This window comes from Coregonus clupeaformis, chromosome 27 (genome assembly GCF_020615455.1).
Source record: "Coregonus clupeaformis isolate EN_2021a chromosome 27, ASM2061545v1, whole genome shotgun sequence".
In the NCBI taxonomy this organism is placed as follows: domain Eukaryota; kingdom Metazoa; phylum Chordata; class Actinopteri; order Salmoniformes; family Salmonidae; genus Coregonus; species Coregonus clupeaformis.
Window position 1 is genome coordinate 34659384 of NC_059218.1, and position 27146 is coordinate 34686529.

Consider the following 27146-nt stretch of genomic DNA (forward strand, 5'->3'; position numbering starts at 1 on the left):
AAACCGGGCAATCGGGGGAGAAGGGCCTTGGTCAGGGAGATGACCAAGAACCCGATGGTCACTCTGACAGCTCTAGAGTTCCTCTGTGGAGATGGGAGAACCTTCCAGAAGGCCAACCATCTCTGCAGCACTCCACCAATCAGGCCTTTATGGTAGAGTGGCCAGACGGAAGCCACTCCTCAGTAAAAGGCACATGACAGCCTGCTTGGAGTTTGCCAAAAGGCAACTAGGGCGGCAACTAGGGCGGCAGGTAGCTTAGTGGGTAAGAGCGTTGTGCCAGTAACCGAAAGGTCGCTGGTTCTAATCCCCGAGCCGACTAGGTGAAAAATCTGTCGATGTGCCCTTGAGCAAGGCACTTAACCCTAATTGCTCCTGTAAGTCGCTCTGGATAAGAGCGTCTGCTAAATGACTAAAATAAAAAATAAAAATAAAAATAAAAAAACTAAAGACTCTCAGACCATGAGAAACAAGATTTTCTGGTCTGATGAAACCAAGATTAAACTCTTTGGCCTGAAGGAAACCTGGCACCATCCCTACGGTGAAGCATGGTTGTGGCAGCATCATGCTGTGGGGATGTTTTTCAGCGTCAGGGACTGGGAAACTAGTCAGGATCGAGGTAAAGATTAACGGAGCAAAGTACAGAGAGATCCTTGATGAAAACATGCTCTAGAGCGCTCAGGACCTCAGACTGGGGGGGAGCTTTAGCAGGTGTGAGCTTCAAGGGAAGTGTTGCGACTTTATTCACTGGACCCAGGACCTGATTCCTGGGAAAAGGGAAACAAAACATCCATCAGTATGAGAGACCTTCAGCCCCCACCCATCCAGGTCAGAGTCACAGCGCACTTAATTCCCATGCACAGAACCACATCTATGACCACACTCACACAGAGGCTATAGGGACAGGCTGTTTGTGTAACTTTCTTGGCATTCTTCAGGAAACTGATAAAACTGCAGACTCACACTAAATATGAGCTTCCTTGTTTGTTAGAAAGTTCAGACTGAGTACAATACATGACCCCTGAGGCATCAACCTGTGACATACTGTAGTCTTTCCCGGCTGCTACTGCTGCGCTGTAGTTCACCGGAGAATACAAAAGCAGGCACTTCGCACAGCCCTGATTAGATGGTGCAGGCTGTCAAACATCTACACAGGAGCTCTCACTCGATTCACAGTAAGTACTCCTTGTCTGCGGATACGCACGTTTATCCTCTCTGTTCTCTCTGTTTTGTATCCAAATGATCTCAACTTTATATTCTACTAAAATGTTGATATAAAACTGACATTCAAATTGTGGGTTGCCTTTCTAAAGACATGCTTTGATTTAAAAACATGCGTTCACTACTGTATATGCATTCTCTACTGTATATGCTTGAAAACATTTACTTTGTTTACTTTGTACATTAACAGTATATTTATATTGATTTCTATAGAGAATTCAATTGCATACAGTACAATAGATTATAACTTGTGCATATCAACTATGTATTTTTTTTCACATTATTAAGACTTAAAAGCTGTGAATTTGGATTTGTTGTTTGTTACAGTCATATTAAATATATGTTTAATAGGTACAGTGCATTCAGAAAGTATTCACACCCCTTGTTAGGAGTTTTCTTCCACTTTGACGTTACAGATTATTTTGTGTAGATCGTTGACAATAAATTACAATTAAATCCATTTTAATCCCACAACAAAATGTGGAATAAGTCAAGGGTTATGAATACTTTCTGAAGGCAATGTACCTGTGGTTTATATCAAGACAATTGCACATGTATTTTAAATTATGCATGTTATTGTTTCCATTGACATAATATTGTGTTTATCAAGATCATTCCATACCCTTCAGATTCCATACTTTACTGTACTGTACTGTACTATACTGGTGTTTGCTGAGACTATAACTCATGGTAAAATATGATATGTGATTGATTTATCAATACTACATTGTACAATTCAATTCTCATGATGTTCCAGGGGCCAGTTAGGAGAATGCTGAAGAGTAAAAAAGTGTGGTGGCTGACAGCCATATTAATGCTTATATCTGACTGGAGTCAGTGTGTCAAGCCACAAGAAATTACAGGTTAGTCTCTACACGTGTATTTCTATTCATTCATCACTGTCTTACTGTAATAACTCGTAATCCCAGGTAGGTTTCCATTCTACATCAGCTTGATCTAAAACAAATGGTGATCCCAATTAAATTGTTGTGAAGGTCATGGGTGTGAGTCACGATCCCTCCATGCAGACTATTTTTTAACGGACCTTTACCAGATTATTTCAGATCCCTCCCATGTACTTTACTCTGAGTATCAACTCCTCCCCTCCCCTTATCTACAGTACCTTCAGAGAGTATTCACACCCCTTTACTTTTTCCACATTTTGTTGTGTTACAGCCTGAATTTTAAATAGATTAAAATTGTATTTTGTTTCACTGGCCTACACACAATACCCCATAATGCCAAAGTGGAATTATGTTTTTCAAAATGTTTACAAATTAATTAAAAATGAAAAGCTGAAATGTCTTGAGTCAAAAAGTATTCAACCCCTTTGTTATGGCAAGCCTAAATAAGTTCAGGAGTACACATTTGCTTAACAAGTTACATAATAAGTTGCATGGACTCACTCAGACATTGAATATTCCTTTAAGCATGGTGAAGTTATTAATTACACTTTGGATGGTGTATCAAGACACCCAGTCACTACAAAGATACAGGTGTTCTTCCTAACCGCTGAGGGATTTCACCATGAGGCCAATCGTGACTTTAAAACAGTTACAGAGTTTAATGGCTGTAATAGGAGAAAACTGAGGATGGGTCAATAACATTGTAGTTACTCCACAATACTAACCTAATTGACAGAGTGAAAAGAAGGAATTCTGTACAGAATGCATTCCCAAAAATGCATCCTGTTTGCAACAAGGCACTAAAGTAATACAGCAAAAAAATATTTTTTGTCCTGAATACAAAGTGTTATGTTTGGGGCAAATCCAATACAACACATTACTGAGTACTACTCTCCATATTTTCAAGCATAGTGGTGGCTGCATCATGTTATGGGTATGCTTGTAATCGTTAAGGACTGGGGAGTTTTTCAGAATAAAAAATAAATTTAATGGATTAACACAGACAAAATCTGGTTCAGTCTGCTTTCCACCAGACACTGGGAGATGAATTCACCTTTCAGCAGGACAACAACCTAAAACACAAAGCCAAATCTACTCTGGAGTTGCTTACCAAGAAGACTGTGAATGTTTGTGATTGGCTGAGTTACAGTTTTGACTTAAATCAGCTTGAAAATCTATGGAAAGACCTGAAAATGATTGTCTAGCAACTATCAACAACCAATTTGACAGAGCTTAAAGAATCTTGAAAAGAATACTGGGCAAATGTTGCACAATCCAGGTGTGCGAAAGCTCTTAGAGACTTTCCTAGACAGACTCACCACTGTAATTGTTGCCAAAAGTGCTTCTACAAAGTATTAACTAATGAGTGTGAAAACCTATTTAAATAAGATAATTCTGCATTTTATTTTCAATAAATTTGCAAACATTTCCCCATTTTTTTTTCACTTTGTCATTATGGAGAATTATGTGTAGATGGTTGAGAAAAAAACATATTTAATTCATTTTGAATTCAGGCTGTAACGCCACAAAATGTGGAATAAGTCTAGGGATATAAATACTTTCTGAAGGCACTGTATATCGGTGGCGGTTGGTGTCGTTTAAGATGAGGGAGGACGATTTATTTTAAAATGAACATGGCCTTATTTCTATTACAGCATATTGGATGACTGTCATTCATATTCCATTCACCCAGCTCAATGTAACATCGATAGGTTTAGGCTACTACATGATACTCAAATGTTCCCTGTATCCATCATGAGGTTGCTTCAACCTAGCCTATGAATGAAAGTTTACAACGTAGGTGCACAGGTTGAGAGAATTCTGAGTAACGAAGGTGACAGACAGTGACACATTCAAAACCGCCTTGCGCACTCTTGCCTGCATCTAGCTGATCTAGGGTATAATCCTTAGTCCAACAGTTGCAAACGAGAGTTTCTATTGGACAAATTCAGGTATGTTTATCCCCGTTTCGTTCTGTTTGCTTCTGTTTAAGAAACGTTTTTCAACAGAATTGGAACAATGAGTACACCCCTGATAACACGCAAACAGTTCACTTTCATAGCAGCCAGCCACATACAAACAGCTTGTTGTATATTTTTACATTTTAGCAGACGCTCTTATCCAGAGCGACTTACAGTTAGTGAGTGTATACATTTTCATTCTGTCCCCCCGTGGGAAACGAACCCACAACCCTGGCGTTGCAAGCGCCATGCTCTACCAACTGAGCTATACTCTATCTACGCACTTTCCTCCTCTCACCTTTTCCCTTCGCTTGTGGACTTCAGTGCACAACACATCAGCTGTCTGTGACCAGGCAAAAAAAGTTCCAGTGTTCGAGCCGGGTGTTTGAGTACATTTACATTTAAGTCATTTAGCAGACGCTCTTATGCAGAGCGACTTACAAATTGGTGCATTCAACTTAGGATAGCCAGTGGGACAACCACCCTTTTTTATAATGGGGGTGGGGGAGGGCGAGGAGGGGTAGAAGGATTACTGTTATACTATTCCAGGTATTCCTTAACGAGGTAGGGTTTCAAGTGTCTCCGGAAGGTGGTCAGTGACTCCGCTGTCCTGGCGTCGTGGGGGAGCTTGTTCCACCATTGGGGTGCCAGAGCAGCGAATAGCTTTGACTGGGCTGAGCGGGAACTGTGCTTCCGTAGAGGTAGGGGGGCTAGCAGGCCAGAGGTGGATGAACGTAGTGCCCTCGTTTGGGTGTAGGGTCTACTAGTTCAGTAGTTCAGGCTGAACTAGCTATCTGCATTTGACACTAGCTAAGTAAGTGAAAAAAAAAACGATACTACGAAATATAGGTAGCTCTCCCTCTCTCTCTTGCTAATCCTTAATTTTGGAAGAAATTAATTTGTTCAAAACTGTTCAACTATTATCTTTCTCTCTCTTTGAGTCAAATACTCACCACATTTTATGTACTGCAGTGCTAGCTAGCTGTAGCTTATGCTTTCAGTACTAGAGTAATTCTCTGATCTTTTGATTGGGTGGACAACATGTCAGTTCATGCTGCAAGAGCAGGAGGTTGTCATAATTATTGTGCAAGTCTATGGAAAGGGGTGAGAACCATGAGCCTCCTAGGTTTTGTATTGAAGTCAATATACCCAGAGGAGGACAGAAGCTAGCTGTCCTCCGGCTACACCATGGTGCTACCCTACAGAGTGCTGCTGAGGCTACTGTAGTAGACCTTCATTGCAAAACAGTGTGTTTTAATCAATTATTTGGTGACGTGAATATATTTAGTGTAGTTTTATCTAAAAAATAATAACTTTTTCTATGTTTCACAATTTTTATGAAATTCACTGAGGAGGATGGTCCTCCCCTTCCTCCTCTGAGGAGCCTCCACTGTGTAACGTAGACGCAGGGAGTCAGGAAGCAGGTGCAGATGGTGAGTTTAATAATAACGAACATGGAGCGTTACAAAACAAGAGAAGCGCCTGGACATGAAAACTGAACCAATACTGCCTGAAGAGTGATGCTAGGGAGTGCTAGATAAAGGGGAAGTAATCAGGGTAGTAATGAAGTCCAGGTGTGCCTCATGATGAGGTGCAGGTATTTGATAAGTATTTGATACACTGCCGATTTTGCAGGTTTTCCTACTTACAAAGCATGTAGAGGTCTGTAATTTTTATCATAGGTACACTTCAACTGTGAGAGGCGGAATCTAAAACAAAAATCCAGAAAATCACATTGTATGATTTTAAATTAATTAATTTGCATTTTATTGCATGACATAAGTATTTGATCACCTACCAACCAGTAAGAATTCCGGCTCTCACAGACCTGTTAGTTTTTCTTTAAGAAGCCCTCCTGTTCTCCACTCATTACCTGTATTAACTGCACCTGTTTGAACTCGTTACCTGTATAAAAGACACCTGTCCACACACTCAATCAAACAGACTCCAACCTCTCCACAATGGCCAAGACCAGAGAGCTGTGTAAGGACATCAGGGATAAAATTGTAGACCTGCCCAAGGCTGGGATGGGCTACAGGACAATAGGCAAGCAGCTTGGTGAGAAGGCAACAACTGTTGGCGCAATTATTAGAAAATGGAAGAAGTTCAAGATGACGGTCAATCACCCTCGGTCTGGGGCTCCATGCAAGATCTCACCTCGTGGGGCATCAATGATCATGAGGAAGGTGAGGGATCAGCCCAGAACTACACGGCAGGACCTGGTCAATGACCTGAAGAGAGCTGGGACCACAGTCTCAAAGAAAACCATTAGTAACACACTACGGGCGTCATGGATTAAAATCCTGCAGCGCACGCAAGGTCCCCCTGCTCAAGCCAGCGCATGTCCAGGCCCGTCTGAAGTTTGCAAATGACCATCTGGATGATCCAGAGGAGGAATGGGAGAAGGTAATGTGGTCTGATGAGACAAAAATAGAGCTTTTTGGTCTAAACTCCACTCGTCGTGTTTGGAGGAAGAAGAAGGATGAGTACAACCCCAAGAACACCATCCCAACCGTGAAGAATGGAGGTGGAAACATCATTCTTTGGGGATGCTTTTTGCAAAGGGGACAGGACGACTGCACCGTATTGAGGGGAGGATGGATGGGGCCATGTATCGCGAGATCTTGGCCAACAACCTCCTTCCCTCAGTAAGAGCATTAAAGATGGGTTGTGGCAGGGTCTTCCAGCATGACAACGACCCGAAACACACAGCCAGGGCAACTAAGGAGTGGCTCCGTAAGAAGCGTCTCAAGGTCCTGGAGTGGCCTAGCCAGTCTCCAGACCTGAACCCAATAGAAAATCTTTGGAGGGAGCTGAAAGTCCGTATTGCCCAGCGACAGCCCCGAAACCTGAAGGATCTGGAGAAGGTCTGTATGGAGGAGTGGGCCAAAATCCCTGCTGCAGTGTGTGCAAACCTGGTCAAGACCTACAGGAAACGTATGATCTCTGTAATTGCAAACAAAGGTTTCTGTACCAAATATTAAGTTCTGCTTTTCTGACGTATCAAATACTTATGTCATGCAATAAAATGCAAATTAATTACTTAAAAATCATACAATGTGATTTTCAGGATTTTTGATTCCGTCTCTCACGGTTGAAGTGTACCTATGATAAAAATTACAGACCTCTACATGCTTTGTAAGTAGGAAAACCTGCAAAATCGGCAGTGTATCAAATACAGTACCAGTCAAAAGTTTGGACACACCTACTCATTCCAGGATTTGTCTTTATTTTTACTGTTTTCTACATTGTAGAATAATAGTGAAGACATCAAAACTATGAAATAACACATATGGAATCATGTAGTAACCAAAAAAAGGTGTTAAACTAATCAAAATATATTTTATATTTGAGATTCTTCAAATAGCCACCCTTTGCCTTGATGACAGCTTTGCACACGCTTGGCATTCTCTCAACCAGCTTCCCCTGGAATGCTTTTCCAACAGTCTTGAAGGAGTTCCCACATATGCTGAGCACTTGTTGGCTGCTTTTTCTTCATTCTGCGGTACGACTCATCCCAAACCATATCAATTGGGTTGAGGTCGGGGGATTGTGAAGGCTAGGTCATCTGATGCAGCACTCCATCACTCTCCTTCTTGGTAAAATATCCCTTACACAGCCTGGAGGTGTTACATGAGGGGGTCGCAGTTCCGGAGCGACCCACTAGGTGTCATCCTCCGACAACCTTAGGCACCTCCTCAATCACAGTCGGGACTAATCATCATCCTATTGGTGTCACCTGTGTCTATCTGTTCACCTGTGTATTTATGCCCTCACTTCCCTGTGTTCCCTTGCTCAGTTTTCTCTGCTAGTTTCTTGATGTCAAGCAGTACGAATCAGTGTCTGATCACGAGACGGAAGTACATGTACTTGAGAAGTGTTCTACCTGTTTATATCTCTAATTCAACCTAAGCTTGAATCATTACCAGGGGTTGTAAGGCTCTGGTTTTAATCATAAATGATTCAAGGTCCACAACCAGCAAGAATTATCTGTATTTTTAATCATGGAGAGCTCTGCCGCCAAAAAACATACATACAGCTTTATACCCCTTGACACACAAAGGCACTTTGCTCCGCCCACCTTTAGGAGGCTTTTTTTAACCTGTTTTCTCAGTCCCCTTCACCCTGGAATGTTTAGTCCCGCCCCCCTCTGTTAGTGGGTTGCCACTACATTATAACTCTAACACCGTTCACACATTTATATTGTATTTGGGGTGAAATCCTTTAGTCATTATTCTTAAAATACAAATTCATCTATCAATCCACCCCTTTGACTAAATGTTTTCACATTCAGGATAAATGTATTTTACAAGCATGATTAATCTCAGAGATTACGTCAGAACTAATAAACATTTCATCCAATGGCGGTCTTTCAGGGTCAAAATCCTCGTCATCCACCAAGCCTGGAGGATCGTTTTTATCGAGTCCGGAGTCGGTCCATCTCTCATCATTGTTGAGATACTGCATTTCACCGACGCCTGACTCACCAATCCTCAGACAGAGGGAACAAGACAACAACCACATAATACAAGAATACCCATACAAACACTGACCGCCCCTAAGATGGTGGCTGCTATGGGTTTCCATTTACCAAACATTTCATCAAACCACCCTATCCACGATGTACTAACTTCTGAGTTCTCAGTTCATTCTTCACTTAGTGCAGTTCATTCTGCAAGAGCTCTGGTGACTGTCCCATCCAGTGTGGTGTTGTAAGGGATAAATGTGCAACAATGGCTTATCATTCTATAGACACCGGCCCTTTCTGCCTGATCTAGAGCCAACCTCTTACTAAGTCATGAGTGGGATGGCGGATAATTGCTCGGAGATCCCCTTTACTGCATCTCTAGTCTGGTTAATAAATCGTTGTTGGTTGTAATAGATATAATTTATCCAATCCACATTCTTGTTTATTGTCACCCACCAGAAAAATGTTGTGGTAAAACCCTCACATATTTGATTCATAGCTTTGTATTCGTCTGGAACACCCCTGGGGATGCCTATACCATCTATCCAAATTGGGCTATTTCCTTCCTGACCTATATTTCTTCTCCTCCTGATTATTCTTCCTGTCACTGGTCTTTGATGACTAATTCTTACAGGTTTGGACCAACAATTCTGGGACACAAGTACCCACCCATCCTTCTGGTAATGTCTGTCGAATGCTCCCTTTGTTAATATATGCCCACCACACATCAGTCAGAGGGTAAGGTTCATATTTATTTATTTTTCCTCCTCTATCTAAATCAGTCACATTAATTATCTCCTTACAGCCATCAAAATCACCTAAGTTACAGGTGCCATTTCTATGTCTGTAACACTGGTATCCGCCAGGAGTTAAAGTGAACCTAGGTGGGTTGGCCGAGTAAGTTAACTTTGCTAGCCCAATCCCTGTTCAATTGGCCTCTTTAGTGACCTTTACTATTGTTACTACCATCTCCGTGGGGATGTCCTTATACCTTCTTATCCTCCATCTGGACGTCCACCCCCCTCGTCTCATCTCTCCGTCCCCCAGTATTTCTAAACACCTTATCCAAGGAACAATCCGCCGAGGGAGCTGAACATAAATACAATGGGATTTTATAATCCCACGTTGCTTGCTTATTGACATGTACCCCACCCGTTTGCTACGTCCCTAACCTTTATTTTGAATCCTACAGTCTGCCCTTCTCGGACTCCCATTTTGTAGGCCTCCCGTCCTTGACGATCAGTATGTCGGGTCGCTTCTCTTCTCTTTTACTTCTTAACAATGGTAAGGGCATAGCATAATTGGTGGTGGATCTTGACATATCAAGACCATTACCGAGACTATGATGCAACTCAAGTTATCCATATTCCCAAAAACCGCCAATCCTCTCCTGTCCTCAGTCTTTCTGCTTGGTACTACCCCATACTCACACCCTGAGAACACACTACAGTGATGATAGGTTGGGGTAGGAGATCTTCGTTAACAGAGGTGATCCCCAGACCCTATTGGTTTCCAGTTCTTCTCTTTAACTCTGTGTGTGTTCAACGGTGTTGGCATGTGGGCCTACCTTTTTGCAGTGGGTAACGTTGACCCAAGTGGCTCTCTAAGCTATTCTAATGGCAAAGGCAGTGACTAATATAACCTGATAGGGCCCTTCCCAACAGGCCTGCTTCCAGTTTTTCTTCTTTAGGGACTGGATGCTCACCAGTCACCTGGTTAGATAGTGGGTCACCTTCTCCTTTAGTTCACCTGTGGGGCACAAAACCTCTGACATACGGGTGTGGTTAATAAACTATCTTCACACATGTTCAGCTCTCAATTTCTATTTCTGACTGCATTCTCTTTCTAGACTGTATCTAAAAAAATGTTGTTGTTTTTTAAAGTATTTTGTCCTCTCCTTCGTATATTATTTAATCCTACCATTAGCCTCTTCCCCCCTCTTGACACATAGTTCTGCTCATGTGTCAATCCTACCACCTACCTAAACAATCACTTAGGTAATTTATCATCCAATTGCCATCCCTTATTTATTTTTGAGACTGTCCCTTGCTTCTTTATTGCTCCTCCCACTTCCTTTGTCTTTTATGGCGGCTAAATTCGACTTTCATTCAGTTCAGAATCAATTAGTAATCCAATCAATCAATCTCTTATCTTTTAAAAACACTTATGTTTAGTTCAAACTCTGTTCTACCCTGGCTCTCCCGGGCTTGACCTGAAGACTGATGGTTGGACATGACAGGTCCATATTTAAATCTTTTAAACCTAACACAAACCCCCCTTCATGCTGTAATCAATCAAGAAGATAGCAAAGGAGAGACAGGTTTTAGCCTGAACTCCCTCTTTACTCTCCACTATTTGGGTAAAATCCCTGATATATGTAGGAAAAGCTAAGACTGTTTGGGAAGTGAGCAACAACATAAATTGTTCTTCCTCCTCAGAGTTCCAAATGATTTTACCATGGGCTGCCATTGCCTTCCCATAGATAAGATCACTTAATTGACCAGTATGCAGTACATAATGGAGTACCCAAGCTTTACAGCAGTCTATCATTCCCAAAAAGCTCATCATTCTTCATCTATTTCTGGACAGCTAGTCCCTATCTTAAATTATCCTATCCAGCTTCCTATTACTACTATCTTCCTGATCTTATTACTAAATCAATGATCTAGGCAATAGCTGTTTCGCATTAGATTGTGCCTTCCTCTGATTACTGCAGCTCATTGCATTCATTTAGTTTAAAATACCAACTTGTTGTTTATTAAAGCCTAATAAAAATGAAATGTAAATGACAACATTTGATAATATCTCAACTTCCTTCTATCCCGTAAAAGTAATCCAAGATTAGTACAATTGACTAGCAACAGGTATCTTTCATTCAGGGAAAGCTCTCTCCCTCTTCTGTTATTTTAATGTTTCAAATATCCCCCAACAAACCGTTCCATCCCACAGCATAATAACACCACCTATGAACTGTTGAAAATTCCCTAAATTCAACATAACAACCCTTTATAAACATCATACTGGGTGTGTTGTTTTTTATTTGAAAACCCTATTGAAAAACAACAATCAAAAATAGCCAGGCCTTAATTTGGTAGCTCACTTTTATGACCTAAATACTGCCTAACTTCACTACTGCTCCCCCTAGCCCTGGGCAACATTCCAATGAGATAAGCTAATCTCTTTCTCCTGGTTATACATTTTGTTAACCTTCAATTACCATCAGTAATCTAAAGATGGTAGTACACACAAAACATGATACAGATATCCCCAGTCCTAACCCATCAATAATTGTTTGTATCAATCTAATTCCTCATAACTAATCCATAAAACCACTCAAAATTCCTCGAGTATACAATGATTATTTAATTGATTACCCTAAATCTGCTACATGTGATCTCATCTCAAATGATCCATTATCAATTATTTGATCAACTCCCTAGGAAAATCTGTCTCCCCTTATATTGTTCCTGTCCCCCCTGTAAATGTCATATTTCATTTTTTAGCCAATACAATCACGGTTACATCAAAAGTAATGCAATGTCTGTATTAGGGTGTAAGGTAAATTATTCCTGTTTTCTTTTTCAGCTAAACGTTTTATATCCCTCAGTTAATGGTATTTTCTCCCTAATATATCTTCATACTCTTCTGCTTTCCCTAAATGAGATTTAATCCCTTGCCTTTCCTCTACTATCCTTCTATCATTACTGGATCAATGATAATAACTGTAATAACTATTAATGATAATTGTAATAACTATCTCACATTAAATTGTGCCTTTTTGTGATAATGTTATAATTGTAGCCTATTGCATTACTTTAGTTTAAAATATAAGTTTGTTTATTTAACAAATCCAGAACCCACCACAGGCTGGCACTTTTCCCCCAGCACAACAGCCAAAGCCACTTGCATCCCCTGGTCCCCGTAACGAAAATAAATTATCGTTCTAGAATTCACCAACTATTTGCATACACTACTGGTGTTAAGCAACCTATCGAATAAAGTAATAACAATTAGACTTCGTCAAATAAATGCTTTTCATTCAACTATTAAAACTTCTGCTCAATCTAGTCAAGCAAGTACAACCCTTTTACCCGGGAACTAGAATCATAAATTATTTTCCTTTGTCCTCAACTTAAATAATTTTCACAGCTCTATCGCCATTTCAGTTCGCTATTCAATTTCTTTAACTGTTCTCTCTGATTCGGCCCTAATTAATAAAACAAATACTTGATATTGTTGATAAGCATACATTTAATGATATTCCTATCATCTGAACTATGTACTGTGTCTCACCCCCCCCCCCCCTGCTCCTTCCTACACAACGGGGGAGGCGCGGGGACCTTCCCTAATAATCTTCCTTCTTAGGAAATAATGTCATTCGTACTTGTAACATATTTTCATAGACCTATCTAGAATACTTCTAAAGCTATCTAATGCAACTTTTAATACACGTAAAAACTCTCTCTCCCTACACCCATTCCCTATTGAATAAGTGAGTCTTTCTATTTAACCCCCAACCACGCTTCAAATCTTCCATTCAACATCAACAAACCAAATACTAAGTAGTATCCGGTTACCATTCATACCAGCCGTTGAATTCCCTCATACACACAGATTTCACCTTTTGCCATTCAAATGCCCAACAAAACATAATAGTTCAATGGAACCCTCTATTGGCTCTCTACTATTTATACATTACTTCTATAACCACATTAGTTATGGTCCGATTACCCATTAAACCTTATCACATTACCTTATCACATAATCAAACAACGGCACAACCTTAAACTCAAATCGGCCGGCTGGTAGCCCAGTAACCAAGAGCACCGTGTCAGCAACCGAGAGGTCGCCGGTTCCAATCCCCGAGCCGACCAGGCGAAAAATCTGCCGATGTGCCCCCGAGCAAGGCACCCAACCCCAATTGCTCCTGCAAGTCGCTCCGGACAAGAGCGTCAGCTAAATGACCAAAAATGCAAATGTAAATATTCTCTACTTTCTCACCCATGACGTACGTCTACGTTTGGGTGAGAAAGTTCATACTTATATATCGTTAGAAATGTATAGGTACCTCTCAAATAATCGCTTCGTGGTGTTTCTAGACAATTCTTAATCGACACAAATTACTTCTTCAAACATTTTACCCGTGGAACCAAAAAATAGACTGTCATTTCCCGGACATTGCCCTTTCCCTTAGCTCTGCAGTCGCGATGGTTATGACCTGTTTTGTTACAGTATTTACACGGGTCCTTACACTCTCTCTTCCGAGCCTCCAACAGCCATACCCTCGCTGTCTCTAGCCCCTCCCCTCGCTGTTTCTTTAAATCCATTCCACAGTTTATATGCATCTGCCTAATCATAACCTCTAACTTCTCCACATCGAGATGCCCAATAAATCCATACCTCTTCTCCCAAATGGATCCATAAAACATATTTCTTCGATCTTTTCCTAACATATCTCTTTCATCCCCCGTTAATTCTCGGACCTCTTTAGAATATTTATTCCCCATGGTAGCAAAATAAGAAATCCCCCCCTTTAGTAAAAATTCAATCAAGAATTATTTCCTTTAGGACTTATTAATAGTGCGACTTTTGAAAAATGTTATGATCTGCTTTTGTAATCAACCATTTAAATTATTCAACCCGTAACCCAGAGGTTTTTAAGACCCCAGTTTTAAACGGGACATGGGACAACAATTTTTTCTCACGCAACTTATTTTAGTTCCTTCCTTGAAACAATTATCACGTATTTCGATGGATCATTAGGTCTCACATTTATACAACCTTATACGATTTTTTGCTAACACTATCCGTAACGTAGAGGTCGTAACTGCTCCAGTTTTATGAAATAGACAGAGTTAGAGCAAATCCCCAGCTGTATATGACTCTCGACTTGTTTCTATCTATCTCACATGACGATAATTATCCCCCTTCCTGTTTATATTGTAAAGACTGTATCTCGTACAATCTCAATATTAACTAGATTATTTTGGTAATAGCTATTCACCTAGGGTCAATTTCGGACCCCCCTTCCTTCCTTTATAATTCTCTTATGAGATTTTGGTAACTATTCTCTGCCCTTCACAATAATTATTATTCTCATACAAGTTCAAATAATCTCACCAAAATCCATAAATAATAATGACTGACCTCCTCCTTGCAGTCGGGATTAAATGCTTTTTCAATGTCGTTAACGTCTTTATCGTTCATAAGATTCATCACCGGCCTGTTTATAACCTTAACGTCGAAGGCCAGGACTATTCTCCACGGATGCTATCATCCGCCCGTGCACGGTTTCGGTGTCCTTAGAACGACAAAGACGTATTTTTGAGATCCGGCTCGAAGGACCACTTGTCATGAGAATTTATATCTCTAATTCAACCTAAGCTTGAATCATTACCAGGGGTTGTAAGGCTCTGGTTTTAATCATAAATGATTCAAGGTCCACAACCAGCAAGAATTATCTGTATTTTTTATCATGGAGAGCTCTGCCGCCAAAAAACATAAATACAGCTTTATACCCCTTGACACACAAAGGCACTTTGCTCCGCCCACCTTTAGGAGGCTTTTTTTTACCCGTTTTCTCAGTCCCCTTCACCCTGGAATGTTTAGTCCCGCCCCCCTCTGTTAGTGGGTTGCCACTACAGTATAACTCTAACACCGTTCACACATTTATACTGTATTTGATGTGAAATCCTTTAGTCATTATTCTTAAAATACAAATTCATCTATCACTGTTTCATTGTTGTTTTCAGTCTTAGTATTTCGTATTTTTGCTGTCAGCCTGTGTTTGGAGACCAATTTGCTCCTCCTTAATTTTTTGTGATAAGTCAGTTATTTTGTATCCTGGCTTTGGGACCACCAGTAAAGGTCCTTGTTTCACCATCTTTGCCTACTGCCTACTGTCTATCCTGCACCGCACCTGGGTCACACCTCACACCTGGGTCATTGTCCTGTTGAAAAACAAATGATATTCCCACTAAGCCCAAACCAGATGGGATGGCGTATCACTGCAGAATGCTGTGGTAGCCATGCTGGTTAAGTGTGCCTTGAATTCTAAATAAATCACAGACAGTGTCACCAGCAAAGCACCCCCACACCATAACACCTCCTCCTCCATGCTTTACGGTGGGAAATACACATGCGGAGATCATCCGTTCACCCACACCACGTCTCACAAAGACACGGCGGTTGGAACCAAAAATCTCCAATTTGGACTCCAGACCAAGGGACACATTTCCACCGGTCTAATGTCCATTGCTTGTGTTTCTTGGCCCATGCAAGTCTCTTCTTGTTATTGGTATCCTTTAGTAGTGGTTTCTTTGCAGCACTTTCACCATGAAGGCAATTTCTGAGGCTGGTAACTCTAATGAACTTATCCTCTGCAGCAGAGGTAACTCTGGGTCTTCCATTCCTGTGGCAGTTCTCATGAGAGCCAGTTTCATCACAGCGCTTGATGGTTTTTGCGACTGCACTTGAAGAAACTTTCAAAGTTCTTGAAATGTTCCGTATTGACTGACCTTCATGTTTTAAAGTAATTATGCTGTTGTTTCTCTTTGCTTATTTGAGCTGTTCTTGCCATAATATTTACCAAATAGGGCTATATTCTGTATACCCCCCCTACCTTGTCACAACACAATTGATTGGCTCAAACGCATTAAGAAGGAAATAAATTCTACAAATTAACTTTTCAAAGGCACACCTGTTAAATGAAATGCATTCCAGGTGACTACCCCATGAAGCTGGTTGTGAGAATGCCAAGAGTATGCAAAGCTGTCATCAAGGCAAAGGGTGGCTACTTTGAAGAATCTCTCAAATATAAAATATATTTAGATTTGTTTAAAAAAATGTGGGTTACTACATGATTCCATATGTATTATTTCATAGTTTTGATGTTTTCACTATTATTCTACAATGTATAAAATAGTAAAAATAAAGAAAAAGCCTTATAGAATAGATGTGTCCAAACTTTTGACTGGTACTGTATATATAATTAATTTAAAAGTCAATAAATGGTCAAGAAATGGATGTACCAATTGCCCCTTTGATGCTTACCGCAAGCTTGGTGCCTTTGCGCTATCAACCTTTGACCTGGAAATACTGTGTACCTCATTGACTTTCAGTGGATCCTCCTGAGAACGTTGGTGTTGATGACCTTGGCCACCTTGGGCAGCTCGACATCCACTGGACGTCTCCTGCCAGCCTGACCAACCTGACTGACTGCTCAATGAGATACCACCTGGAGTACTTCAACACATACCAGAACAGATGGACTGTAAGTCACTGGACACATAACTAGACATTGTCAAATGTGTACCTGACACACTGGAGGGTTATTCTAGAAACACTTGTACAGTGTTGCCTGTCTGTCAGGACTGTGTGTCCTAAGGCCACTGAGGCCCTGGCCAAGGACACTGTAGTCTTATACACAGAATAATAGAAAAAATGTGATACACCATCCATAAACAGCCTGCCAAGACAAGTTATGTTTCAAGATGCATCAGAAGTCAATATTTCCCAAAAAAAATTATTTAGAGAATGCTGAGTCCCTTAGCAAAGCGATTGCTTCCGGTCCTGCTGTGTTGAGGGTGAGTAGGCCTCCGCTGAGTTTGTAGATTGGACAGACTTCAAGAATGTGGTGCATGGTTTGCTCCTCCCACAGGCACATAGGGGGCTTTCTTTAATGATCCATCGGTGGAGGTTGGCGAGGCATGGGCAAGTCCTGAACCTATTGAGGGTGGACTACTCCTTCCTGGGGAGGTTGAAACCAGGCTGATGTTGTGTGGAGGTAGTGATGAGGTGCTTATCTGTCAGGTCCAGTAACTCCCATTATTGTGTCCAGGTCAGATTTGTGTTGAAGTCATCATTGGATGGGTCTTCCCAGATTGGCTTTCTTAATGGGAGGCGTATCTTTGGTGGGTTGAGGAGGTCTAATGGAGCGGCAGTTGTGGGGCATTGTGGACTTTTCCAATCATTCTGTGGGTAGTTTGGAGTCTCCGGATATGTTGGAGGAGTGATGTTTGCCAGGACAGGGAGCCAGGGAAGAGGGGTGGATTAAAGTGTGCCAGTGATGATGCGCATGGTGGAATATTTCCTTACAATGTTATCTCTTGGCTCTGTCTATATTTGTGGTTGCTTAGATGTAACTGAGAAAATCATGAATACATTTTCAGATTTTCCTAATCTTTTCAATATGAACTGTGGTTATAGCTACAGTGGCTTGCGAAAGTATTCACCCCCCTGGCATTTTTCCTATTTTGTTGCCTTACAACCTGGAATTAAAATGGATTTGTAATCTTTTGATTTACACAACATGCCTACCACTTTGAAGATGCAAAATACTTTTTTTTTGTGAAACAAACAAGAAATAACACAAAAAAACAGAAAACTTGAGCGTGCATAACCATTCCAAGACATTTAAATGTTTCCCCTTAAACCACTCAAGTGTTGCTTTTTCAGTATGCTTAGGGTCATTGTCCTGCTGGAAGGTGAACCTCCGTCCCAGTCTCAAATCTCTGGAAGATTGAAACAGGTTTCCCTCAAGAATTTCCCTGTATTTAGCGCCATCCATCATCCCTTCAATTCTGACCAGTTTCCCAGTCCCTGCCGATGAAAAACATGGATGGTGTTCTCAGGGTGATGAGAGGTGTTGGGTTTGCACCAGACATAGCGTTTTCCTTGATGGCCAAAAAGCTCAATTTTAGTCTCATCTGACCAGAGTACCTTCTTCCATATGTTTGGGGAGTCACCCACATGTCTTTTGGCGAACACCAAACGTGTTTGCTTATTTTTTTCTTTAAGCAATGGCTTTTTTCTGGCCACTCTTCCATAAAGCCCAGCTCTGTGGAGTGTACAGCTTAAAGTGGTCCTATGGACAGATACTCCAGTCTCCGCTGTGGAGCTTTGCAGCTCCTTCAGGGTTATCTTTGGTCTCTTTGTTGCCTCTCTGATTAATGCCCTCCTTGCCTGGTCCATGAGCTTTGGTGGGCGGCCCTCTCTTGGCAGGTTTGTTGTGGTGCCATATTCTTTCCATTTTTTAAATAATGGATTTAATGTTGCTCCATGGGATGTTCAAAGTTTCAGATATTTTTTTATAACCCAACCCTGTTGTGTACTTCTCCACAACTTTCTCCCTGACCTGTTTGGAGAGCTCCTTGGTCTTCATGGTGCCGCTTGCTTGGTGGTGCCCCTTGCTTAGTGGTGTTGCAGACTCTGGGGCCTTTCAGAACAGGTGTATATATACTGAGATCATGTGACAGATCATGTGACACTTAGATTGCATACAGGTGGCCTTATTTAACTAATTATGTGATTTCTGAAGGTAATTGATTGCACCATATCTTATTTAGGGGCTTCATAGCAAAGGGGGTGAATACATATGCACGCACCACTTTTCCGTTATTTATTTTTTTGAATTTCTTGAAACAAGTTATTTTTTTCATTTCACTTTACCAATTTGAACTATTTTGTGTATGTCCATTACATGAAATCAAAATCAAAATCCTTTTAAATTACAGGTTGTAATGCAACAAAATAGGAAACATGCCAAGGGGATGAATACTTTTGCAAGGCACTGTATAAGACCAGAGTGGTGACCAAGTGCCTGAGGTATGAATAATATTAATGTAATATTGTCTGTGTATGAATAGGTGATCAGGACTGTACGGACATGTTACAGGGCTCAGTTTGACCTGGAGAAGGAGGTCAGGGTGCGGATTTCAACCTTACTGAGGGGAGCCTGCACCAACGGCACTGAGCTGAAGAGCCCCTTCACAGAGATAGTCCTGCCACCCAATAACACAGGTGTGGTCAGGAGGACAATATGCTTTTGTAGATGTGGAGTTGTTTGGTTCGGATTAAATGACTCTTTCCTCTCATTATCCTATATATAGGAAATTATCAATGATAGGGGAGTGCTGTATGGATGGAATTCTCTACAGGCACCATCATGATGATCTATGAATCCATTCCTACCAGGTACAGTTGACTCCAGGGTCCAGGGATTTGTCTGTGTGTTCTATCAGAAGGAGTTCATGGAGTGCACCTGGGAGACGGGTTTAGAGGAGCCAACCCACTCCAAGCACAGTCTGTACTTTTGGTATGTCGCCCTGAATCATAACATAATGCCCTGAATAACATGATGTACTTTGTAACATCTCTCCTGTTGTATGACCTAACCTACATGTCTGTACCTGTGCATATTGGTTTTACTGGATAAATATAATCTCTGTGAATGCTAATCTAAATGGCATTTTGTGGGTGTGGTGTTTGGGTGTCTGTGTGTTTCTGTGTGCTTCTCCAGGCATCGGGAGATGGAGCAGGCTGAGGAGTGCCCTCAGTACATCCACACCAATGGGGTCAGGACTGGCTGCACATTCACCAGGGAATCTCTCCCAGAATTCAGTGCTTTTAACATATGTGTAAACAGCTCCTCTCCCAAGGTGGCTTTGAGGTCGGCGTTCTTCTCCCTGCAAGTTCAGAATCATGGTAACACTCACAACAGGCCATGATATGCCTCACCTTTTCAATGCAATACTGCTGTTGTTTGGATATTTGCTATTTTCCATTAACATTGTTCAGCTGCCCATATTGTTCCTTTCCATAACGTCCTTTGATAAGTGTTAACATATCAAAACAGATACAGTTGAAGTCGGAAGTTTACATACACCTTAGCCAAATACATTTAAACTCAGTTTTTCACAATTCCTGACATTTAATCCTAGTAAAAATTCCCTGTCTTAGGTCAGTTAGGATCACCACTTTATTTTAAGAATGTGAAATGTCAGAATAATAGTAGAGAGAATGATTTATTTCAGCTTTTATTGCTTTCATCACATTCCCAGTGGGTCAGAAGTTTACATACACTCAATTAGTATTTGGTTGCATTGCCTTTAAATTGTTTAACTTGGGTCAAACATTTTGGGTAGCCTTCCACCAGCTTCCCACAATAAGTTCTGGGAATTTTGGCCCATTCCTCCTGACAGAGCTGGTGTAACTGAGTCAGGTTTGTAGGCCTCCTTGCTCGCACACGCTTTTTCAGTTCTGCCCACACATTTTCTATAGGATTGAGGTCAGGGCTTTGTGATGGCCACTCCAATACCTTGACTTTGTAGTTCTTAAGCCATTTTACCACAACTTTGGAAGTATGCTTGGGGTCATTGTCCATTTGGAAGACCCATTTGCGACCAAGCTTTAACTTCCTGACTGATGTCTAGAGATGTTGCTTCAATATGTCCACATAATTTTCCTTCCTCATGATGACATCTTTTTTGTGTAGTGCACCAGTCCCTCCTGCAGCAAAGCACCCCCACAGCATGATGCTGCCACCCCCATGCTTCACGGTTGGGATGGTGTTCTTCGGCTTGCAAGCGTCCCCCTTTTTCCTCCAAACATAACAATGGTCATTATGGCCAAACTGTTCTATTTTTGTTTCATCAGACCAGAGGACATTTCTCCAAAAAGTACGATCTTTGTCCCCATGTTCAGTTGCACACCGTAGTCTGTCTTCTTTATGGCGGTTTTGGAGCAGTGGCTTCTTCCTTGCTGAGCGGCCTTACAGGTTATGTCGATATAGGACTCGTTTTACTGTGGATATAGATACATTTGTACCGGTTTCCTCCAGCATCTTCAGAAGGTCATTTGCTGTTGTTCTGGGATTGATTTCCCTGTCTTAGGGGGATTGATTTGCACATTTCATACCATACAGTGGGGGAAAAAAGTATTTAGTCAGCCACCAATTGTGCAAGTTCTCCCACCTAAAAAGATGAGAGAGGCCTGTAATTTTCATCATAGGTACACGTCAACTATGACAGACAAATTGAGAATTCTTTTTCCAGAAAATCACATTGTAGGATTTTTAATGAATTTATTTGCAAATTATGGTGAAAAATAAGTATTTGGTCACCTACAAACAAGCAAGATTTCTGGCTCTCACAGACCTGTAACTTCTTCTTTAAGAGGCTCCTCTGTCCTCCACTCGTTATCTGTATTAATGGCACGTGTTTGAACTTGTTATCAGTATAAAAGACACCTGTCCACAACCTCAAACAGTCACACTCCAAACTCCACTATGGCTAAGACCAAAGAGCTGTCAAAGGACACCAGAAACAAAATTGTAGACCTGCACCAGGCTGGGAAGACTGAATCTGCAATAGGTAAGCAGCTTGGTTTGAAGAAATCAACTGTGGGAGCAATTATTAGGAAATGGAAGACATACAAGACCACTGATAATCTCCCTCGATCTGGGGCTCCACACAAGATCTCACCCCGTGGGGTCAAAATGATCACAAGAACGGTGAGCAAAAATCCCAGAACCACACGGGGGACCTAGTGAATGACCTGCAGAGAGCTGGGACCAAAGTAACAAAGCCTACCATCAGTAACACACTACGCCGACAGGGACTCAAATCCTGCAGTGCCAGACGTGTCCCCCTGCTTAAGCCAGTACATGTCCAGGCCCGTCTGACGCTTTGCTAGAGTGCATTTGGATGATCCAGAAGAGGATTGGGAGAATGTCATATGGTCAGATGAAACCAAAATAGAACTTTTTGGTAAAAACTCAACTCGTCGTGTTTGGAGGACAAAGAATGCTGAGTTGCATCCAAAGAACACCATACCTACTGTGAAGCATGGGGGTGGAAACATCATGCTTTGGGGCTGTTTTCCTGCAAAGGGACCAGGACGACTGATCCGTGTAAAGGAAAGAATGAATGGGGCCATGTATCGTGAGATTTTGAGTGAAAATCTCCTTCCATCAGCAAGGGCATTGAAGATGAATCGTGGCTGGGTCTTTCAGCATGACAATGATCCCAAACACACCGCCCGGGCAACGAAGGAGTGGCTTCGTAAGAAGCATTTCAAGGTCCTGGAGTGGCCTAGCCAGTCTCCAGATCTCAACCCCATAGAAAATATTTGGAGGGGGTTGAAAGTCCGTGTTGCCCAGCGACAGCCCCAAAAAATCACCGCTCTAGAGGAGATCTGCATGGAGGAATGGGCCAAAATACCAGCAACAGTGTGTGAAAACCTTGTGAAGACTTACAGAAAACGTTTGACCTGTGTCATTGCCAACAAAGGGTATATAACAAAGTGTTGAGAAACTTTTGTTATTGACCAAATACTTATTTTCCACCATAATTTGCAAATAAATTCATTAAAAATCCTACAATGTGATTTTCTGTTTTTTTTTTCTCATTTTGTCTGTCATAGTTGACGTGTACCTATGATGAAAGTTACAGGCCTCTCTCATCTTTTTAAGTGGGAGAACTTGCACAATTGGTGGCTGACTAGGAGACAGAACGCGTCTCCTTCCTGAGTGGTGTCACGATCGTTGGAGGAAGTGGACCAATGCGCAGCGTGATGAGTGAACATACTTTTATTTGATTCACCACACGAAACAAAACGATACGTGAAGTCCTAGGTAACAGACACAAACCATACACGGAACAAGGTCCCACAAAACACTGTGGAAAACAGGCTGCCTAAGTATGGTTCCCAATCAGAGACAACAAGCAACAGCTGACACTCGTTGCCTCTGATTGAGAACCACCCCGACCAACACAGAAACACATGAGCTAGATAAAGAACCTAGAACACAAACACATAGAAACTACACACCCTGGCTCAACATAACAGAGTCCCAGAGCCAGGGCGTGACAAGCGGTATGACATCTGCGTGGTCCCATGGTGTTTATACTTGCGTACTATTGTTTGTACAGATGAACGTGGTACCTTCAGGCGTTTGGAAATTGCTCCCAAGGATGAACCAGACTTGTGGAGGTATACAATTTGTTTTTCTGAGGTCTTGGCTGATTTCTTTTGATTTTCCCATGATGTCAAACAAAGAGGCACTGAGTTTGAAGGTAGGCCTTGAAATACATCCACAGGTACACCTCCAATTGACTCAAATTATGTCAATTAGCCTATCAGAAGCTTCTAAAGCCTTTACATCATTTTCTGGAATTTTCCAAGTTGTTTTAAGTTACAGTCAATTTAGCTTCTGACCCATTGGAATTGTGATACAGTGAATTATGAGAAATAATGTGTCTGTAAACAATTGCTTGTGTCATGCACAAAGTAGATGTCCTAACCGACTTACCAAAACTATAGTTTGTTAACAAGAACTTTGTGGAGTGGTTGAAAAACGACCCAACCTAAGCGACCCAACCTAACTTCCGACATCAACTGTGTCATCTACACTGTTTTTCCTACTAACCGCTCCTCCTGTCTCAGTGCACCCACCGATACTTGACATGACTTCTTTGTGTGTGTGTGTACTCTGCAGTGAAGCCTGCAGCCATAGAGGCAGTGCATCTGGAGTCTGGTCTAGAGAGGAGGCTCCAGGTGCATTGGGATTTACCCCACGAAAGCATCCCCAGCCACTGCCTGGAGTATGAGGTGGAACCCAGAGAAGAGGGCGTAGGCGGGCAGCAGTTGTTTGTAAGCCCTTGCCTCGCCTTATATTCATAATATGCCTGCATTAACTGAATTCAGGCATTGCTAGCTTTCACCACACCCTTCATAATGTTTTGACACTACAGTTGAAGTCAGAGGTTTAAATAAACTTAGGTTGGAGTCATTAAAACTCGTTTTTCAACCACATCTACTTTGTGCATGACACAAGTAATTTTTCCAACAATTGTTTACAGACAGATTATTTCATTTATAATTCACTGTATCACAATTCCAGTGGGTCAGAAGTTTACATACACTATGTTGACTGTGCCTTTAAACAACTTGGGAAATTCCAGAAAATGATGTAATGGATTTAGAAGCTTCTGATAGGCTAATTGACATCATTTGAGTCAATTGAAGGTGTACCTGTGGATGTATTTCAAGGCCTACCTTCAAACTCAGTGCCTCTTTGCTTGAAATCATGGGAAAATCAAAAGAAATCATCCAAGACTTCAGAAAAACAAATTGTATACCTCCACAAGTCTGGTTCATCCTTGGGAGCAATTTCCAAACGCCTGAAGGTACCACATTCATCTGTACAAACAATAGTACGAAAGTATAAACACCATGGGACCACGCAGCCATCATACCACTCAGGAAGGAGATGCGTTCTGTCTCCTAGAGATTAACGTACTTTGGTGCGAAAAGTGCAAACCAATCCCAGAACAACAGCAAAGGACCGTGTGAAGATGCTGGAGGAAACAGGTACAAAAGTATCTAAATCCACAGTAAAACAAGTCCTATATCGACATAATCTGAAAGGCCGCTCAGTAAGGAAGAAACCACTGCTCCAAAACCGCCATAAAAAAGACAGACTACAGTTTGCAACTGAACATGGGGACAAAGATTGTACTTTTTGGAGAAATGTCCTCTGGTCTGATGAAACAAAAATAGAACTGTTTGGCCATAATGACCATCGTTATGTTTGGAGGAAAAAGGGGGATGCTTGCAAGCCGAAGAACACCATCCCAACCGTGAAGCACGGGTTGGCAGCATCATGCTGCGGGGGTGCTTTGCTGCAGGAGGGACTGGTGAACTTCACAAAAAAGATGGCATCATGAGGAAGGAAAATTATGTGGATATATTGAAGCAACGTCTCAAGACATCAGTCAGGAAGTTCAAGCTTGGTCGCAAATGGGTCTTCCAAATGGACAATGACCCCAAGCATACCTCCAAAGTTGTGGCAAAATGGCTTAAGGACAACAAAGTCAAGGTATTGGATTGGCCATCACAAAGCCCTGACCTCAATCCTATAGAACATTTGTGGGCAGAACTGAAAAAGCGTGTGCGAGCAAGGAGGCCTACAAACCTGACTCAGTTACACCAGCTCTGTCAGGAGGAATGGGCCAAAATTCCCCAAACTTATTGTGGGAAGCTTGTAGAAGGCTACCCGAAACGTTTGACCCAAGTTAAACAATTTAAAGGGAATGCTACCAAATACTAATTGAGTGTATGTAAACTTCTGACCCACTGGGAATGTGATGAAAGAAATAAAAGCTGAAATAAATCATTCTCTCTACTATTATTCTGACATTTCACATTCTTAAAATAAAGTGGTGATCCTAACTGACCTAAGACAGGGAATTTTTACTAGGATTAAATGTCAGGAATTGTGAAAAAACTGAGTTATAATGTGTTTGGCTAAGGTGTATGTAAACTTCCGATTTAACTGTAACATAATTGTGTGATTGATAGGTACTGAGATGAGGCTTTGAAGAAGCAAATTCTATTATTATTGTTAGAGAAGTTTTTCTCAAATCTGACATTGTTCCTGTCACCAGCAGCAGAGGAACGTAACCAGGGAGATGACCCTCACTTTCCTCTCAATGGGTGGAGCCCAGAGGAAGTGCTTCCGGGTCAGGTCCAGGGTGCACCAGTACTGTGCTGACAGAGGCTTCTGGAGTGACTGGAGTCGTTGGTTCTGTCAACCAGGTAACATTGTGGTAACATATTTCTCAATACTGAAATTCTCTCCTGGTGTATATCCTTAAATGCAATTTCTAGAGGTGCCTGTTTCTCTTCCATGCAAATTCCTCACTTTCACATAAAAACAAAAATCTCACATACTAATTACTGGAACAAAGCACCTTCTTCCACGTTTGTACATACTGTAGATATATTTCCCCCCTTTAAGAATGGATATTTGAACCCGTTTCTTTTCCCCTTGATATAGAGAAACCTCCTGGTTCTGAGTCAGATGCTGTGGTGGTCTGTGCCCTGGTCATCATGGTTATTATCTCCATGGTGATCCTGTCTCTGTGTGGGTTGGCACTCTGGAGAAAGTAAGTACACACCAACACAGGAACACACACACACACAACCATATAGTTAACACTGAAAGACTGGTGAAGAATCATTGCAAATCTTAATCTACTTTCTGTCTCTTAGGTGCAAAGCCAGAGAGGGGGAAACTATACCTTTCTGTCCCCTGCACAAACTGATGGAATACTCCAAAGGACTCACTGCTTGTAGTCCTTTTCCCAATAAAACAAGAAGGAACAAGTAGTAGTAACCTTTGCAAGCATTACCTGTGGGCACACAAAACCATGAAGCGATAGAAGTTACACAGGTGATTTAAAACACACACACACACACTCTACACACACACACACACACACACACACACAGACACACATGCTCACACGCACACACACGAACACAAACACAAAATGAGGATGAGACAGTAAAGAAGCATTGTCATGTTCAAGACAGAATAATATTGATTTGTACGCTGATATTAATCTCTTATGTACTGATGTGTTCAAAGTAATGTTACTCAATACAATATTAAATAGTCTTGCCAAACCGTTTACGCAATGTAAGACTCCAGGCATTAAGATACACAGTATAAACTTTAAAAAATGCCACAACTCTTTATACCCGTTTTGTTTACTTGCTACATGTATTTCATTTAATGTATTTTATATCACAAATTATACTTACTGGAGTAATTGTTTGTAGTAGTAATCTGATGCCATTGTATAAAGTTGAATGTATCTTTTAAGTCCTTTGCATAGAATTCCCCAGACTGTTAACATTGAATGCGTTCGATGGTGTTATGAAGTAATGTTGTTATGTCATGTTTTATAAAACTATGCTTCTCCTCTATACCTATAAAGATGTGTACTATAAAAACATTTTTTACGG

At 41.4% G+C, this 27146-nt stretch overlaps 1 protein-coding gene across 2 annotated transcripts; it reads left to right on the top strand.

Annotated features, from left to right (window-relative positions):
- The first annotated feature begins 715 nt into the window (after positions 1-715).
- Positions 716-27146, top strand: LOC121541881 (interleukin-13 receptor subunit alpha-2). 2 transcript variants are annotated; one of them, XM_041851242.2, is made up of 10 exons: positions 716-1172; positions 1976-2081; positions 16673-16824; positions 19199-19352; positions 19527-19647; positions 19852-20036; positions 23830-23984; positions 25781-25931; positions 26173-26281; positions 26388-27146. In XM_041851242.2, the coding sequence occupies exons 2-10, from the start codon at positions 1991-1993 to the stop codon at positions 26503-26505; spliced, it is 1236 nt and encodes a 411-aa protein (XP_041707176.2). In that variant the 5' UTR covers positions 716-1172; positions 1976-1990; the 3' UTR covers positions 26506-27146. The 2 variants fall into 2 exon arrangements, with proteins under 2 accessions (XP_041707176.2, XP_041707177.2); XM_041851243.2 differs by having other exon boundaries at positions 719-1172; positions 25784-25931.